The 19,814-nt window shown below is 39.0% G+C and overlaps 1 protein-coding gene across 1 annotated transcript in view; it reads left to right on the top strand.

Moving 5' to 3' along the window:
* The window catches only part of GALNT3 (polypeptide N-acetylgalactosaminyltransferase 3), a 514,825-nt gene that overhangs the window by 406,154 nt on the left and 88,857 nt on the right, over nucleotides 1-19,814 (top strand). Inside the window, exon 8 of the mRNA XM_044075606.1 lies at nucleotides 19,104-19,235. Within this exon, the coding sequence (XP_043931541.1) occupies nucleotides 19,104-19,235 (132 nt within the window). The remainder of the gene's footprint in view (nucleotides 1-19,103; nucleotides 19,236-19,814) is intronic.

Here is a 19,814-nt window from a genome sequence, read left to right as displayed (position 1 = left end):
CCACAGACAAGCCAGCAGGTCTGACATGACATTGGCACCTCTGGCAGTCAGTATTTCTTTTGGGAAACATACCCTGCTGAAAATCTCTAATAAATCATTTGCCACCATTTCTGCCTCAATGGAGGACAGAGCCACTGCCTCAGGGTATCTGGTAGCATAATCTACTACCACTAGGATATACCATTTCCCTGTGGAACTTGGGGTACACAGAGGCTCAGAGGCTCCACAATATCCATAGCTTCCCTCTGAAATGTCTCTCATTTATAGGCAATGGCATCAAAGGAGCATTCACCTTATCTTCTGCCTTGCCTACCTTTTGGCACTGCTCACAGGTCCTGCGGTACCCTGTCACATCTCTGGAAATCCCAGGTCAATAAATGTGCTGCATAATACATCTCTTTGTACACTTTATGCCCATATGACCTACAAAGGGAATATCATGGGCTATGGCTAGAAGTGCCAGATGCTAGGCTGTGGGCACTGCCAACTGCTGTATTCTCTCACCCTCTAGCCCTCCCTCAGGGGTCCATTCTCTATACAGTAACCTTTTGTCCCAGTATACAGATTCCCCCTTCCCTTGAGAATCAGGTGCCTCACTAGGTACCTCCCTCAGGCCTTGTAATGTAGAGAGCTGAGCCTGTCTCAACTCTCTGTTTGTAACCCTTCCCAGCTCCCCTTCCATAGGAAGTCTGGTATCCTCTGACTACTACTACTCACCTCTGCCCTTGCAGTCACTCTGTCCAAGGGAACATCAGTAGCCACAAGCAGCTGTGGTTCACCTTCAGTCTCACTGCTACAGGGTAGCTCCCTCTCTGAAGTAACCACCTCCCCAGTCCTGGCTGCAAGTGTGTGGTCTGTCTGGGTCTCCCCCAGGCTACCAGACCCACGTGCTTGTCTCCAAGCCTGACTGCGTGAAACTGCATGCACACACGGTACTACATTATCAAAGTCATTCCCTATCGAGACATCTGCAGGGATATCCTCAAACACACCCACTTGCTGGCTTCCTTTTCCACCCTCCCAGTCAAGGTGAACCCTAGCCAAAGGTATTTGGAATGGGGTACCACCTAAAGCTCTGACTGGAGTAGACTGCCCAAGCAAGTAGTGCATCTCTGTAACCATTGGAGGCTTCACAATGGTTAGATCAGAGGCTGTGTTTGTCTTAGACATAGCCTCTTTCCCACTCACGAAGATAGGATATAACCTCTTGTGGTAGTTTGGTACCCTTGTTGTCTTGCGACAACCTACTGTTGGCATTTTGTCACTCCCACTTACTGGCTGTCTCACCTTTTGTTCCCCACATTGCCTCTGTGGACATCTATATGCCACATGGTCTCACTGGTTGCATTTAAAACATTTAACCATTGGTCCTGGACATGTACCTGGACTACTGGCTTCCTCTACTAGTGGTGGACTCTGTTGGGGCAGTCTGCGATGCCCACCATGGGTTCCCTTAGCCCCATGAGCAGCCCTGGGTGTCCCTTTCCTGTGCAGTGATGCCCTGCTTGCTAGGTATAGGTCTCCCTACTTCCACAACTCATCTACAGTATTGCATTGTGGGTCTATATCATATGTTCGTTGTTGTTGTTGCGTCTTTCGGCTTTTCCCGGTTAGGGGTCACCACAGCAGAACTCTGGTCTGCTAATGATTGGCAGCAGATTTTTATGTGCCGAGTTGCCAGCTCTGATGCACAACCTTAGCTCTGACGCACAACCTTTAAATATGTTCGAAGCTTTATAACTTCAAATGTTAACTCATTAACACAGAGTACCGTCACATAGTGCCTCTGTGGTTAAACTCAAGCACTCTCTGAGATGCTATGAATGTTATGCTGTTACACCCGAGTGCCTTCCACAAACGCAAATAATGTTATGCTGGTATTTTAGCTCCACTGTTAAAAAATAAGTTGAAAAAGTATCCGAACTTTGTCAGTTACCTTCTCAATTTATTTTTCAGCATAGAGTTGCCACATGGTTGTATTTTAATTTTTTGAGAAAATTGGCTTGCCATGCACTTACCTTCTTGCGAGCACAGCAAGCCAATTCTGTATCTAGGACTGTATCTAACTACTGTGTGTACCAAAAGCTCTGGCTGTGTGTTAAAGTCATATATATTTTTAAATGTTAAAAAGAAAAAAAGACTTAAATGCAGTACCAATTGCAGTTTCAATGCTTTAGCAAAGATTGCATCTTTCATAACTTATCAATATCGGCACTGTATGTAATTCACTGCATGGATCCTATCTCATACCTAACAAATCTCCCAAGACAAACCTTGGGAAATTGTTGCAAACACTCCAGCTGTCTTGGGGGTCAGATTCCAAATATGATAAAGAAAATATTACAGTCAAGCCTGTTTCAGAAAATTGCATTCCACTTACATTTAAGACATTTCTGCTGGACTACTTGCAAGAACTTTTCCCAGTTACTGCTAGTGCATTTTGTAGCCATATCTGAAAGGAGTAGGCTGAACAGTATTACAAAGCCCCATGTCCACATGCCATTTTGTCTCTTTTCTCCAAGGAAAAGTGAATCTCCTAGTCAGAAAAATTCACCCAAAGTCTCATTAAATGTGCGAGTAACGTGCAAGTGGAGCTTGTCAAATGATAACTTGTTTCTCAATAACTTGTCTCCAAACATGCCTATTTAGAAGTAAAAGAAGTCAATCACTTATAATTATTTAAGTGTATTTCACCACCTTTTGTCTTTTTTTCCTGGTAGGATTACTTCCTGCCATATTGTGCAAAGACCCAGCACTATGGTACCGGCTTCATAAATGAATGCCAATCTTGCATTTGTGGTTACTGATGAAGCGCCAACGCGCCTATTGATTTTACTGTAGCAAACTGCTTTTCAGTTTTTGACAAGGTATCTGTTTATTTAGGTCTTTAGTTTAATAGGGAAAATATGTTTTTCTTTATAGGATGCCTAGCTGCATGTGTAGATAATGTCCCAATATCAAGGACAAGTTTTAATTAATAATCTAATTCACTTAAAAGAAAGTTAATGGAACACCACGTTTTGCATAAGTACGCATGTTCTGTATCTGAACAATAATGTGTGCCACTGTTGACCTACTTAAATCCTCACTAATGAAAATCACATATTTTACAAAGGAAGGGGGCAATACAGCATTGGTGCTGTAATGTTCTGTACCACTTGTTTCCCTAAAGGCTCAGAAGAATCGGGGGAAACCTACTGATGGAAAGACTCCAAATCAGAAACAGGTTTTAAATATTACTCTAATTCTAATCGAAAGTTGAACAACAGGCTTTCCATCAGTGTGTCTGTTCTGAACAAGAAGAAGGGAACTTTAATGTGTGGCATTGTTGATTGACTGTAATCCGTAGGGATACAGTAAATCAGACATTTTGCTATAAGATGGGCAGAAGTATGATGCAAAATCAAGGTCCTTCTGCAAAATCAGACACAGACATTTTCAAAGTGCTCAAAGTAATGCACTGAGCTTTCCTACGTGTGTTGTAAACATAATTCTGATAACTCCAAAATTCAGGTTTTGCCTGAACTTTCACAAGTAAAGCAAACATTTCAGGTAAAAAGTAATACAGCATACCAATATACTGTGTAGATAACTTCATTTGGGGATTTATATATTTTATATAAACTTGCACCATTGAACACAAGTCTACATTTGGCAACCTTAACCAACCTTGTTGAGCATGGAAACATTAAAACAAATCAATTTCAAACTGTGGCTGCAGACTGGATACATTGTAACAGTTGGTTTCACTAACAAAATGTAACAAGTTTTTAGCCACAATGAAATAAACTGTATCAGACAACTGTAAACCAGCTGTAATTAGTTATATTCACAATTCCACCTCTCAAGACATTTCCAACCTACAATATGATTAACAATTTCAGCACACGAGCCAAGGTACCGAAAGGAAATAATTAGAGAGGAAAAGGTAAAATAATTGGAAGAGGCAACAAATTCATTTAAACTGCAAGCTAGAGATTGTTTTCCCTTTCTTGATATCAGAGTATAGGCAAGGAGAAAGAAATAAAGGGATCCCAAGCAAAAAGAAGCACCAATAGTTTTTAATAGAATCTGATAGTTTGTAGTGTAATCTAGAACAGAAGCTGTTTTTAAAAAGGGATAATCAGTAGGGCATATACAATGCTGCATGATAACTATATGAATAAATCAGAAGAGGTTAAAAAGGATTGCAAAGAGACTGGATAAGCAATTCACACATTACTTTTGCAATTATTCTTTTGTGGCTCAACCAGATTGTTCAAATATTTCTGACTTTATTTTTGTGTCTAATTCTAATACGGGGATGGCACACAGAGATAAATGTTTTTGCTTGTACAATAACTCTGCATTATTTCTTTTCCCAGTGCATTTACAACCTGTCCTTGCCCATGTCTATGCATTACTTATTCTTGTAGTATGCATTTTTTTTTATTCTTGCAGGGCGTACTTTAATTGTTCTTGCAAGACATGCATTATATCTTCTTACAGTTCAAGCATTTTTTTTTATAAAAAAAAACAAAACAAAACAAAAAAAAATATTCCTTACAACAAATTCCACCAATACATTGAAGGTGATTTATGCAAAAATAATTTCTGGGATTCAAAACAGCAATGGTATTTCAACTATATTTTTAATTCATGCTATTTCTAATGAGTACATACAATTCTACTTCCTCATATTACATTTTCAATAGACACTTTCATGTCTTTCTTTTATTATCATTGCTCCCTGAATGAGATAAAGGTTATTACTTGTTGACTACTACCAGCATGGAGCTACCATATATTTTGGGAATTTTTCTTGGCTTTGCCAGTCATGTGTGGAATTTAGGTGGGAGGAGGGGCTCTATAATACCTAAGTGTTATAGTATTTTACTGAATTACTCAGGTCTTCCTCTTACTGATGATAATGAGTCTGTGTTACATAACAGCTGCACAAGGTAATATAATGAATGCCTACTCAACAGGTTATGTGCAGCAATTATCACCTGTGTCTCAGCATGTATAACTTTGCAGTAATGAAAGGCAGGTCATTATCACATTAGCAATAAGTGCAGTTGCAATATAGCACTGACTCATTATCACTTTTCAGGTAAAACTCTCAGCAGCTGTCACTGTTATTCACATAAGTAGAAGTCGTTATCACATTGATGAATGCAGAAGCCAGATTGTGTTTTTTCTCTGCTTGAAGTCATTGCAAGCCACCCCCTCATTCTTCATCAACTACCAATCACAATACCAACAGATTGCCAGGCGCCCAGTATTACTGTTGTGCAGGTTAAAACAGCAGTGTCCAAGGCCAAGAATACAGCTTCTATGGGACCTGACAATATCCCTGGTTGTGATCCACATGAACTACAGAGTGAACTGGCACCTCACCTGTGTGCCCTGGTTAATCACAGCCTCACCTCAGGCTTTGTGCCTACTGAATGGTGCACTGCTACAAACATTCCTCTCCACAAAGGAGGAGTGACTACAGACTCTGGGAACTATTATCTCTTTAGCCTGATGAGTCTGATATGCAAAGCTGTGGAACGCATCATCATGGACCTAATAAACAAGGATATAGGGAATCTCCAAACTCTGGATCCGACATGGTTTGGTTTTGTGAAGGGTTGATCATGCCTGCTCAACCTGGTTGACTTCTTTGAGTCAGTCACCAGAGTTGTGGATGAAGGCAAGGTGGTTCATATATCTGGTCAAGGCCTTTGATACTATTCCCACTCAGGAATCATAGAAAAACTCACTAAGCTAGGCATCAACCCCTATATCACTTGGCAGGTTGCAAACAGGCTCACAGATAGAACCCACAGTGTGAAAGTAGCCTGACTCCAAGTCAGACTGCCAACCAGTCACAAGTGGAGTCCCACAGCGTTCGGTCCTGGGTCCTCTCCTGTTTGGTATATAGTTCTCTGAAGTCCGGGCCAACATGAAGGGACTCTGGCTGACAAAGTTCACAGATGATTGCAAGTTGAGAGCTATTATTATCTCTTCAAGTGATGTTGACATCCTACAGAAAGGCCTCACTGAGACCAATGAGTGGTGTCAAAACCATGGCCTTAAGCTCAATGCCAAAAAATGTGTCGTCATCACCTTTGGGAAAAAAACAATTCCCATGAATTACCACATCGATGGTGGTCCACTGAAAACAGAAAGTGTTATAAGAGATCTGGGAACACAGGTTGACAGTAACCTCTCTTCTGACCACATTGCCACTGTGGTCAGAAAGTCCTTTTATGTGGCACATCTCATTACTAAGGGTTTTGCATCCAGGAAGAAAGAGGACATTGTCTCCCTCTACTCTTCCCTCATTAGGCCAGTCATCGAGTACAATGACCCATTTGGCATGTACCTCACTAGACACCTGCAACAATTGGAGAGGCTGCAAAAATACCTCACAAAGAGGACCCTAGGCCTTAAACACTTGTCCTCTATGGACAGACTCAAAAAACTCCAACTATTCTTTATCTCATATTGCCTACTTAGAGGCGATCTCTGCTTTACTTACAAAGCCATGTCTGACCCAGCTCTGTTAGAAATGCTACATCTAGGGAAATCCCAATCCCTCCACATCACATGCTCCAGAGACCTCAACCTCATTACCACAATCAACAGAACAAGCAGGAGGGACAGATTCATAACCCAGAGACTGCCCATGCTATGGATTAGACTTCCCCTACATGTCAAACAGAGCACCTCACTGGCCTTTTTCAAGAGAAATCTGAGTGAAAGAGATGAGTGCATGGGAAATACTAAATTCACCCTGGGGATCACTCCAGTGGCTCTACTTGACAGACGCACTGGGAACTAAGGTCGGGTGGTACGTTGCCAGGGTAATCATATCGACTAGGCTTGTAAAGGCTCCAGGGCCATTAGCCTAGTACACACCTATGAACCTATAACTTTCTCAGAGAAACAATTATCCATGAAGTTATTTTTTCAGACATTGGACAGATGACAAGTGCCTCTGCATATTATACTGTCAGTAATTGCTTAATGGATACTACTGGTCAATATTCTAGAAATGTCTCTTCTCATTATGCTGAAGGACATAAAGTACCTTGAACTTTTCAAGACAACTTTTATGTTGTCACTTTCAAATCAATGCAGGCAATACTATGATGATGTGGTAAAAAAAAAATAGTTGTCATAAAACCCTTTCACCTGTCTGAAGAAATGCTTCAGATCTGGAACCAGGCTGTTCATTGTAATCTTTTACTCACAGCAGCACATCTTCCAGGACAATGCAGCTAGACTGCAGATTTCTTCAGGAGACATGTATGTCTAGCTTTCAAAGGGCAGCTCTACCCTTTGACATTTAAGTAAACTAGAAGAAATGACATGCCCAAGGGTATCTGCTTGACAGGTTTATCTATCTATCTATCTATCTATATATATATATATATATATATATATATATATATATATATATATATATATAGTTCCCTATCAGAAGCCTGAAACACTATAAGCTTGAAAATCAAAATCCTGAAACCAAAAGCCTGAAAACTCAAAATCCCGAAAACCCAAAATCCTGAAACTCAAAATCCTGAAAACACAAAATGGACATACTGACGTCATTGTGGCTTTGCTATTGTTAGCCCTGTGGTGTTCGGTCATGCATTGGGTTCAGGTAAGAGTGCGGTTGGTTTTATGTTAGGGTTAGGGGCGGTTTAAGTGAGTTAGGGTTAGGGCGCAGGTTAAGCATGTATGCAATAGTGACAAAAATTAGGGTTAGGGGTGGTTTAAGTGAGTTAGGGTTAGGGCGTGGGTCAGGTGAGTGTGCGATAGTGACGGACCTTAGGGTTAGGGTCAGGGTCAGTCGGTAGATATTAGTGTCTTTATATTGACATATTAGCATTATTTGTGTTTTCAGGATTTTGAGTTTCAGGATTTTGGGTTTTCGGGATTTTGAGTTTTCAGGCTTTTGGTTTCAGGATTTTGATTTTCAAGCTTATAGTGTTTCAGGCTTCTGATAGGGAACTATATATATATATATATATATATATATATATATATATATATATATATATATATTTATATATAAAACCACAGAAAAGCACCTCGGATCCAGGAATGTTGTCACAAACAGTTTAATAATAACCACACAGATGTAAACGCTGAACAAAGAGAAACTTAACATTGACAATATTACACAAAACGTTTTTGTTTTCAACTTCATGATGAAGTTGAAGACGAAAACGTTTTGTGTAATATTGTCAATGTTAAGTTTCTCTTTGTTCAGCGTTTACATCTGTGTGGTTATTATTAAACTGTTCGTGACAACATTCCTGGATCCGAGGTGCTTTTCTGTGGTTATTAGTGACTTTTTGCACCTTCCGTTTTTTGGTTTTTATATATATATATATATATATATATATATATATATATATATATGTGTATATATATATATATATATATATATATATATATATATATATATATATATATATATATATATATATATATATATATATATACATACACATATATACAGTGTCTTTGAGTTCAGTATATATATATATATATATATATATATATATATATATATATACACATACAGTATACACCCTGTGTTTCTTACGCTTAGTCAAACACTCTACTTGTGCTGTGCTGATGAGGTCATAACAAGGCCAAAATATGCATATACACAGCTAGTGGTGTTTAGCTTTATTGGCCTGAAATTATCCATTAAAACGACTTAAAAAGAAATAAGATATTGGCATTCAGAATCTCCATATAGCTGAAACACCTAATGTTCATACGGGTCATTTGTATATATCCCATGTGCCTCTGATACAAAAGGTTTGAGAGGTCACTCAGTGAAGTTCTAGCTTGGCTGGAGAAGATATATATATATATATATATATATATATATATATATATATATATATATATATATATACATACTGTCTCTGATTTCAGTTTATAAACTGATCATAAGACAATTTTGGTAAAATTAGAATATATATCAACTGTTTGTGTTAAATCTGTGTTTTAATTATTATCATTATTGTAATAAAGAAACCTACAGTGGCTTTAATGACTTGCAACATATTGAATGGGAAACTGTTATTCTGAAACAAGTGTTCCTCAAATCATTGCTGTGCTTTATTCTATCTCAAATAGTGCATCTGTGTATAAGCAGGCTTGTAAGGGTAGAACTTCAAAGTCACTGCAGCAATGAGTCATAATCTGAATTATACCCACCTGTTGGTGTTAATTTCTTGCCAGAAACTGCAAAATCTGTGGCTTCTTCCTTTAGCGTAGGTTCAAAAAACAGTTTTGAGTTAGAATGTACTGATGAAAGTACGAACGTAGTGTTATATAACCCACATTGGTAAATATTCTCTTAGGTTCTTCAAGCCATAGTCCCCACAAGGAAGGATGGAGGTGGTACACAAATAGTCATTATAACATGTGATATATAATTTTGTATAAGGAGTATAAAATACCATGCGCAGCTCTGCAACAGTTCTCAAAGTGAAGGGAAATAATATTGTTTTAAACATACCATTAAAAACATTTAAATGCATAATCTAGACAACTTAAATTCAAAAACAGTAATAGTATTTTAAAAATAAAGCAACTTTAATAGAATAGTCATAATAATTAAACACTGTGAATTAATTCACAGAATTAATAAAGCTTGCGAAGAGGGCTGGAAATTAAAGAAGTGTTGTGCTGTGCACCACACAAATTAGCATGGATAGCAGTCATGTGCGGAGTGTGGGCAGTTGTGAAATTTCAGAGGATCAGTAATGCAATGGTCAAAGTAACACAGCATGTATTGCGTGCTAATGCCTGCATAATGACGTAAATATGGAGCCCTTTTAGTGGCTGCCATTGGAGCCAATGTCTGCAGTGTTGCATGTCATGGCCATCTGAGCTAGTAAAGTAGAGACATACCACCAACTTATGGACCAGCATGTTATGCACCTTTTTCGTGAGGACAGGGAGACTGTAAGGGACCTAGTCAAACTGTGTCACCCACAAGAAAAGGAAGATGCATGGAATGCATTCCTGTAGATACAAATGTATATATAGCGTTAACTATCTTTGTTACTGGGTTCTTTCAATGACCTGTATGGGACGTGTTAGGGATATTGCAGGTGTTTGTCTTGAGAATCCTAAACCAGTTCCTTAATATGGTGCAGTATGTGGAGGAGCAATTATGGTGTCCTAGGACCACAGAGAGGAGAAGAGAAGAGAACCAACAATTTGTAAGCCTTTTACAAGGTAAACCTCACAACCTGTAAGCCTTTTACAATGCAGCTCTTTTACCTGAGATCCTGGGGGCCATAAAGTGCACATATTGTTGCCATCAAAGCTCCCTCTGATCCAAATAAACTGCAATACATCAACAGGAAGGGTTTCAATTCCTTGAACTACCAAGTGGTATTTAATATGCAGGGTTTTATTTATAATGTGCTCATTCTTTGGCCAGGCAATTCACTTTGTTCACACATGTAACATCTGTCCCCTTTGTAAAAGGAGACTTTCCACAGGGGTATCTGTTAGGTAGGCAGCTGCACACCCATGCTAGATAAACAGGTCTATAACCACAGGCAGGGCTAGTTCAGAAGATCAATAATTTAAAATATCAAAACTCATATGATTGGGACCATATTGTCAACATTTTAAAACTCTAAACCTTTTGGCTGAAATTGTGGTACAGTGGGGATTGGGAATGTGCCCGTTTCCCCACAGTGCACTCTCCAAGTTGGCGTATGTAATAATCAGGGTGTTTGTGGGGTTGCAGGAGGCATGGGAGGCTTACTCCCCTGCAAAAGTATAGTTTGCTTTGTTTATGACTTTTCAAGATGTAAAATGTTGACCACATGGTCTTGATGATATGGGTTTTGACATTTTACATCATTAATCTTATGAACTAGATGCAACAGACCAAATATAATCTATTTTGTATTGTCTGCTGCAGGCAATGCTGGATATACCCTAGAGTCTAGATGATGATCCCCAATATATAACCCCAGACAATGCAGAAAATGAAGTATAACACAGTGAAAGTGTAATCATGAAATACAGTGGAACATTTGTTTGGACTACTGATGTAACAATTCTGACATCTAGATATCTCAGGAGGGTCACTTCAATACAGTCTAGACATGTACAGTCCAGACATGTACAGTAATGAGTTTGTTGTATGTGCCATAAACAGATGAACATCTTCCAGGTTTTCTATACTGGTTATAGCAGCAGCAGAAGGCAGGGTGCAAGTTAGGAGAGGAACATTCTGCAGCAGTACCATGGCCAAGGCAAAGATGAGTGTAATAAATTATAGCACTGGCAAAGATGCTCCACCTGGTTCACAACTATGGGCCATGATACAGACTTCATAGAATAAAATGATGCATGGGGTTTCATATCCATGCTGTGCAGAATATTGCATGGACTGACCATGCAATGCATCAGATATCACCATACTTACATAAGTTAGGATTGTGCAGGGCACAGCCATCATCACTTTCACAGATACTGGATGACACTGTGACAGTTGACTGCAATGGTTATGGCCATAGGAGATGAACACTGAGTCATACATTCTGAATGGTTGTGGGAATTCAGGGATCACATCCTCCAGTTGTGGGGTTGAATTGCCACACTGCCACTGTGTTGGCTTGCAGTGCTAGGGCTTGGTGCAGTCCATGGCAGAGAAATAATACAAGTATGGGACTGTGTGCATACACCCTGTTGGGGTGTCCTATATGTTCAGTTTGATGACCATCATCATCTATGACCTGATGAACCTCCAATACCAAGAGTAGCAGACAGTATGTTGACAGGAGATAGGGATGTTGTAGGTCTATGGGACTGTGTGTGAGCAGCCTAGTGAGTCATCCCCGGTTTTTACCCGGTGAAGTGATGGTGGGCACAGACTACAGGATTTCCAGGGCCAGGGGTGGCAGGTGATGTGGCTATTGGTGATAGCAAGCTTGTAACCTGAGATAGGACATGTGCTCAGCCACATTGCATTTGGAACCCTCCCCCAATGACCACAGATGGTATGGCCCGTGGAATGAGCCAAGAGGATAATGTCCCATGGAAGTTTATATGGAAGAAACATTTTCCACAAGTGACATCAGGTGCATTGTTTGCTCTCTGTCCCTGTGCACCATGTCACTGTGCAGTTGCTTCACATCATCTTACAGCCACATAACACACTCACCATCTTCATAACAGTGTAGGTAGCAGCCATCTGTGCCTGTATTTCTGACCTGCACATTTACAGATTAATGCTAAGTGTTGTAACCATATTAGGAACAGACCTGGAGTCATGGAAGCACTGTACCCCCCCCCCCACAACACACATATCTCTCCATGGTGGATATGTGTATTTCAAGAGTGGTCTACATGTAAGATGCTGTGTGAGCTGGGGGCATAAGAGTCCATCAGTGGCTGTCAGATATGGGATATCTGTCATGCAGTGATAAGGTTGTGTGCTCAGATTGTGCCTCTACAGTGACTTCTTTAATGATGCATGTAAGTGAGCCCTCCACCTTAGAGTTTTGCAGACACTGCCACTGTGACATCAGACTGTGTCACTTGCATAGTGCTGTCATTATCAACCACAGGTGCCCTATTGACATTAGGTATATGCTGTCCTGGACCCTCCACAAGTGAAACCTGTGAAATCTTGAACATACGTGACACCATTGTCAACAGCCACACACACACACACACACACACACACACACACACACACACACACACACACACACACACACACACACACACACACACACACACACACACTGTGGTATGCATATTGATACTCCTGAATATACAGCTAGAACATACTTTGACAGAAATACCTTCTGGTGTACTGTTGCAGATGCAGACCAGAGGACCCTGGAAAGAGAGGACTTACCTGCACATTTGCATTGCTTCCTTCCCTGATCAACGTCAGTGTGAGAATTTAATGTCACTGCAAGTTTCACTGCAATGTACAAGCTGAAGTAAACCTTCAAACCTGTGCCCACATCCCATATAAAACTACTCTTAAACAAACTCAAACCATGCTCTATCTACTTCAGCTGATGATATTCTAAGTGAGTACTTAAAACAACAGCCAATAGCATTGCCTGTCTTCTCCCAATCCTTATAAAAAGGCCAGTCGAGGAAACCTACTTTCCCTCTCTGTGGAAAAAGTTATACAATATTCATCTGCACAAAGGCAGAAATTCAACAGACATTACTAACTTTATAAGTATAACAATCTTACCCCCCCCTCTCCAAAATACTTTAATGCATTTTAAAAATAAATACTAAACTATCTCCTGCAGGAAGAAGTCCTGTCCTTCATATAACATGGCTTCTGTCCTTTCCATAGTACTAATATTGCACTTATAACCTATATAGATACTATGCCGCGGTGGTGCAGTGGCAGCGTTGTTGCCTCACAGCAAGAGGTTCTCCCATTCGATTCTCGGCTGGAGTGCGGGGAGTGCCTTCTATGTGGAGTCTGCATGTCCTCCCCGCAGTTGGATGGGTGTTCGAAAGACATGAGTAAATAGGTGTGCCTTCATTGAAGGTTGGATGTCGAGCTGGCACCTCGGCATTTGTGAAAATCTACTGCCAATCATTAGCAGACCGGAGTTCCGCTGTGGCGACCCCTAACTGGAAAAAGCCGAAAGACAAACAACAACAACAAAAACAACAACAGCAACCTATATAGATACTATTAATAAAAATAGAGATAATGACAAACTAGTCTCCTCATTTCTAGACTTATCTAAAATGGGTCTACTTCACCCTGTCAAAGGCCGACAATATTGAAGCTGATATTGTCGGAACCAAAATGTCAAAAGCAAAAGTTATCGAGCGTGTAAACAGAAATCTTCATAAGGGGAGATTTCCATTTACAGCAATGTAGTGCAATCTCGGAGTTGGTATATTTAAGTAGCGGGGGTGTGGGGGGTGCAGGGGGGCTTGCCCCCCTGCATAGAGCAATTTGTGTTGTGTTTGGGTGTTTTTTTTTTTTTTTTTGGTGTGTGTTCGATGTTCAGGGGATTCAACATTTTTGTGTTGATTATTACGCTGTTGACAGTCTCAGTTTTTGACAGCATAATATAAACGCGTCTAAAACCTTTGACACAATTTGTCACAGTAAAATTCTACTTCAAATGTCCTCATTGGTCTTTTTCATCTCACCCTTCTATGGTTAAATGCTACCTATCCAATAGGTATCAGTCTGTAAAATGGCAGTCCACCCTATCTCCATGCCTCCCAGTCACTATCAGTGTACCACAAGGTTCTGTCCTTAGTCCACTCCTCTTTAACATTCTCATCAACACCCTCCTCACATCCGCAAAACAGACTTCCCTAATACAGAACACAGAGGACTCCGCACTCATTTGCACACATCACATCATGGCATACCTCCAAAAAAGTACTCTGGAAGCTTTAACAGCCACTGAAACATGGCTTTATAACTCATGCCTTATGCTCAACCCTAAAAAAAAAAATAAAAAATAAAAAAAATACTTTTTTTCTCCCAAACCCTCTCTCATGAAAAAAATAAAGTCCTCTCTCTTGATTCTGCAACCATTGAAGTCACTTCTCAAAGCAAACTATTAAGGATGATAGTGGATGATAATCTTAAATTTGACCTGCATGTACAAAATTGCATAAGAAAAACTGATAAAAAACTAGGGATGCTTTACAGTGCCAAAAACTTTCTCATCAACACAACTAAAACTGCACTTGCCACTACTTATCCCCTCCTCACACTTTTTGTTCCTATTCTTACTAACCTTCAGGCATCACAAAAATCAAAACTTGAACAGTGCTATAACAAATTTGCAGCAAATACCCCCTTCAGGACCTACCACTGTATAGCACTAAAAAAACTAAGTTGGTTATAATTACCCTATCTACTAACATATATTTCAAGACTCACATCCACTTTTATATAGGGAAGATGGAACAGGCATTCCACAAAAGAATTTATGAGTCCCTTTATGATACCAAATCCTGTAATTCCAATAATGCTGTGTTTAAGCACTCTGTTTCATGTGATAATTTTATAGGTTACAGGTTTGGTATACTTGACAAAGTCAGCAATAACCCATAGGGTGGAAAATGAGAGTCTAGACTTGAGTTTAAAGAGTTACTATGGCAACTTAGGCTGGAAGTGATGAACCCTTCAGGATTAAATTACTCCTTCTGGTGTTAAAATTAAGTGCAGCTAAATTGTAAGCATATAATTAATTATTTATTAAATGATAATGATAGAATTAATTGTTATTATTTTACACATAATTTTTTGATTCAACGTTCTGAATGGATGTCAGCCTTGAAATGAGTTGCTTTGGTTTGTTTGTTTTAATAGTTTTTAATTATAAAAAAAAAACTTTTTCAACAACTATCTCATGAATATATTAATTTATAATTTTAAATAATTTATGTCATATGAGCTAGCTGAGACATTTTGTATCTGATTTATACAAAATTTGTTGTAATATGAAAGTTTTGTTTTGTTATATAATTGTGCACTGTCACTTTAAAATATGGTTTATAAAAGGAAGTGTTCCTTTATGGACAATTAGCTCTGATGAAGTTCCGGTTCATGGAATGAAAGTGCTTAACTGTTTTTAATAAATGTTCAACTGTTTAATTAAATGTTCCTTTATGGTGGGATCCTTTGATTGTGAGTTTATTTACTTACCATCTGGTTGGCACTCCTGCACTTTCAGCGTTGGTGGGGGTGTTGTGTCATTTCTTTGACTTTGGCCGCTGTCCTTTGGTTCTGTAAATATTAAATCATTGTCATATAACTTGTACATGCTCTTAATCAATGTTTTCATATTATGTCTAATTTGGTATCATTTTTTAAACGCTAGTTATTTCTGTATTATTTTAAAGATTGTAAAATTAGCATTCTTAAAATGTTTTATAATACATTGGAGCTTATCTCCCCAGGCCTCTGCTGAAAATGGGCTCCTACCTAGTTAGACTGTCCCAGTAATCAAATGTTAATTAATCAGTAAATAAATAAATGTATTCTGTGAGCTGGCAGTGCACTTTTCAGATTTTTCCCCTTTTCTTCTCTGTGGTGTGACTGTATTGGTATATATAATTTTGTCTGGTGGTGGTGGGGCTTCCCCTTGCAAAAAAGTCTTTTTTTTTGGGGGGGGGGGGGATTTTCAGCTGTTGTTTTTAGTATGTGATTTGCAATGATGAGGCAAAGAATCATTCCTTTCATTTGTGTAGAGAAACCAGAAGGGAAGACATTAAGGGAGGCCTTGATCAATTATGTCCTTCAAACATGCAGTAATTTGTGCTATATTGCATTTTAATGGGTTTTGCTAACATGGCACATCTCAAACAAATGCACAGATGGTTGGTGGAAGCTAAGCTGTTATATCCAACACACCCCCATATAAGAAAGGCATCTCTGCATGTCCGATGAGTGATCCAAAACCTGCCTAGCCTTCATGTGCTTCATCATTGCTGGTGGTCCATCCCCTGTGGTAGACCTCTTTTTTGCTATAGTCTGTTTCTAGTCATATCCATGGAATAGTATATCAGTTGCTCTTCATTGCACCTATTGCAGTCATATATTATAACTATCCACAGCATTCACATTCTACACCAGTCCTTGGTGAATCTGGTCCTAGTAATGCTTGTTTGCAGTTCCTTTGTTCAGGAGATGCATGTCAAGTGTGCAAATGGCCTGCAGAAGTACTTCATTCATATGATTATTGAACATTTGAAGATGCTTACTTCCTTGGGTGGCCGCATTAGTTCCTGTGCATCGTTGGGTGAAACATATCAGTCAGTGGGCATACATGGCACACTGTGGGATGCAGATAACTATGGCCATAGCCTCACCATTTATACCTACTTATCAGCATACATAGCCTCCTGCCCATTTAGCTGCTATAACAATGCCCACAACCCCCCACATACATCTGGTTATCAACTGCAATTACTGCTATACACAGATTTGCCCCTTTCATCTAATGTAGTCATGTCTCAATGTATGGCCCCATACCCCTCATGACAGGGTCCTTACTAAGGATTCTTGTGTTCACAGTGTGAAGCCTCCCAGGCACAGGCAGATGGTACAATGCTATGCACGTGTCATGGGTTCCCAGTCACACGTAAACCACAACATGTACATCGCTATCACTGACATCCAGCACAGGTATATTGACATTGCTGAGGTGCTTTACTTCCCTAACTTTGTGAAGCTCCAATTCCACAAAATCTGTACTGAACATCCTCTGTTTCATAGTTGGACATTTATAAGTGTTTTTCACAAAATGGCACCAGTACTTTACAACATGCTAATTCGTAGTACTTAATGTAGTGGTTTAAGATTAATTAAACTATTCAGCACCATTGTCTGTGAGTTGATGCTCATATACGATGTGCTAGCCACCATGCTGACATTGACCTTGTACATCACAGTAACAATGGAACATGTGACCAGTACACTCATGCATACAGCATATGTAAACCCATGGTGGTATGGGTATACACATACATATAGCATGTGTACACACATAGTGCCATGGTGTAGCACTACAGATATGTAGTAGAACCACAGTGGAGCACTACATGAGACAAGTCATTCACAAATTTGCATCCATGTACATGGCCTGCAATTTTGCTCATCGAGTGGACCTGACTGAGTGGCCATTGCTACTTTAGGCATTGTGGAATACATGGCTCCAGAATGGTGTGCTAAGGAGTACAGGATGTTTCTGTTTTATCCCTACAGAAAATTTATGAAGTAATTGCTGTATGAGTATGATAGCCCACTGCAGAAGTGGATGCTAGTCACGAGTTTTTGGGATAACGAGTGATGCCACTAGTATCATCTGCTTTGGTGACTAGTGCCGGCATTGATTCAGTGCACTGAAGTGGTGCCACTATGACCACATTTGTCAATGGGATGCAGAGGCTCAGTAGCAGGAGCTGCTTTTTCCCATAGTTTTGCCTTCTGCAATCTTAACTGTTGTGCATGTAAAATTAGGAATACATACTTTGGTTTCCATAATCAGAGTGACAGTTGAATACTGATAGGTTTTAGAGAAAGTGGATAATTTTTTGTTTCCAGCTGTGTCCTTCTTCTGCGGGTCTAGTTGAAGAAGTGGAGGAAGAGAGGCTGCAGGCACCTTGGCCCTTACTAACCTGCCACAATTTTCCTTCTTGGAATTATAGTGTACAATAGAGATATTATCTTCCAGGATATGGGGGGTATGTTTTAAACTATTTGCCTCCTGGCATGAATGAGCATTTAATTGTCTAGGCTTTGCCCTTGAAATCAAACTTGGTCAGTTATGGGTAAATCTCAACTCCCACCCCTGCAAAATGCAAATATCTTTCTAATGTTCATCATTTAACTTTGTTTGATTTTGGAACTGCTTTAAAAGCTGCATTCGTTTCCTAATCTTTGCTCAAGTTAGAACTACGGTGTCAATAAGATATTGAAGAAAAGCAGCAAGCTAATTGGTAAAATGTTTAATTTGGGTATGCTGTGATTGATTCAGACAGCATTCTTTCTTTCCATTTCTGATAGAAAAGTACTTTAATAACATCTCCTATTTCTGATTTCATGGAACACTTTTTCTATACATATTAGGGAATTAATTATTTTTGAAGCAGAGTAGTATGTATTGTCATTTATGGCAGTGGTTTTGTTTCGTAGAAGGTGACATATGTCTTGACTTATCAACAGAGCATTTCAGCAAATTTTCAACATTTCCCCATTTTTATCTGACATCAGAAATGTTATATAAAGTGAGGACAGTTAACCAATTTTTTAAAGACTTTTCTCTCATAAAGTCTATCAATCAACAGTGATTTGACTGACCATATCATAACCTTTTAGAGTTCATAGCCATTTTTGCAGTGACACTACAGATTTTTTTTTATATTAAGACTAATGCTGTTTGGAGCTAATGTTCTTAGCAGAAGTATGTAAAAGATGTCAGTAATAATTCTTGATATAAATGGAGAAAATAAAACAAACAAAAAAAAAACGAATAATAAACAAAAACTATTTTATGTTTTCTTGACTGTGCAATTATTTTTTCTGATGTTAACTGTTTAACTGACTTTTCTCTTTACAGGGAACATTTGGAAACATTACTAAAAGACTAGAATTGAGAAAACATATTCAGTGCAAGGACTTTTCTTGGTATTTGAAAAATGTTTATCCTGAAGCATATGTGCCAGATATTAATCCACCTCTGTCAGGAGCTGTAAGTGACTTTTATAGTTTTTGGCAATCCTTGCATAAATTAATGTTCAGATATGTTAAATATTCTAATACTGTAGCTTCTAGAAATTAATGATATGCTATAAATGTAAGAAAACTAAGGATTTCCTTGTCTAGGCTTAATATCTGCAGTATTCTGTTGGAAAGAACTATCCCAAATAGTAACTATTTGAAATGCTGGCACCTGCTAGAGTGAGTCCTGAAGTCCAGCCACTGTATGGGTGAAAGAATGGACTTACATATACTAAGTCCAAAACGCAATTTTTTCAGAATATTCCCTTACATACATACATACATACTTACATACAAATATTTCAGGCAGGGGCATTAATGCCCTCCTAGCCTGCCAATATACCAAAACAGTTGTTCCCATAATAAGTGTCCAGGCTTTTCTTAAAAAATATATCTAAACTAGTACTTGCTTTAATGTAATTTGCCAGTCTGTTCCATGCATCAGCCACTCTCTCAGAGAACCAATTAGTACACTTCTCATTCCTATAGAATCGTCTACATAGGTTATCTGATGATTGTCTAGTAGGTTTTGATAACTCCAAGCATTCCC

This window comes from Protopterus annectens, chromosome 6.part1 (assembly GCF_019279795.1).
Source record: "Protopterus annectens isolate FY-2018-M chromosome 6.part1, PAN1.0, whole genome shotgun sequence".
Classification (NCBI taxonomy): domain Eukaryota; kingdom Metazoa; phylum Chordata; order Ceratodontiformes; family Protopteridae; genus Protopterus; species Protopterus annectens.
Note: the sequence above shows the minus strand (reverse complement) of the source record. Positions and strands in the feature narration are given on the sequence as shown.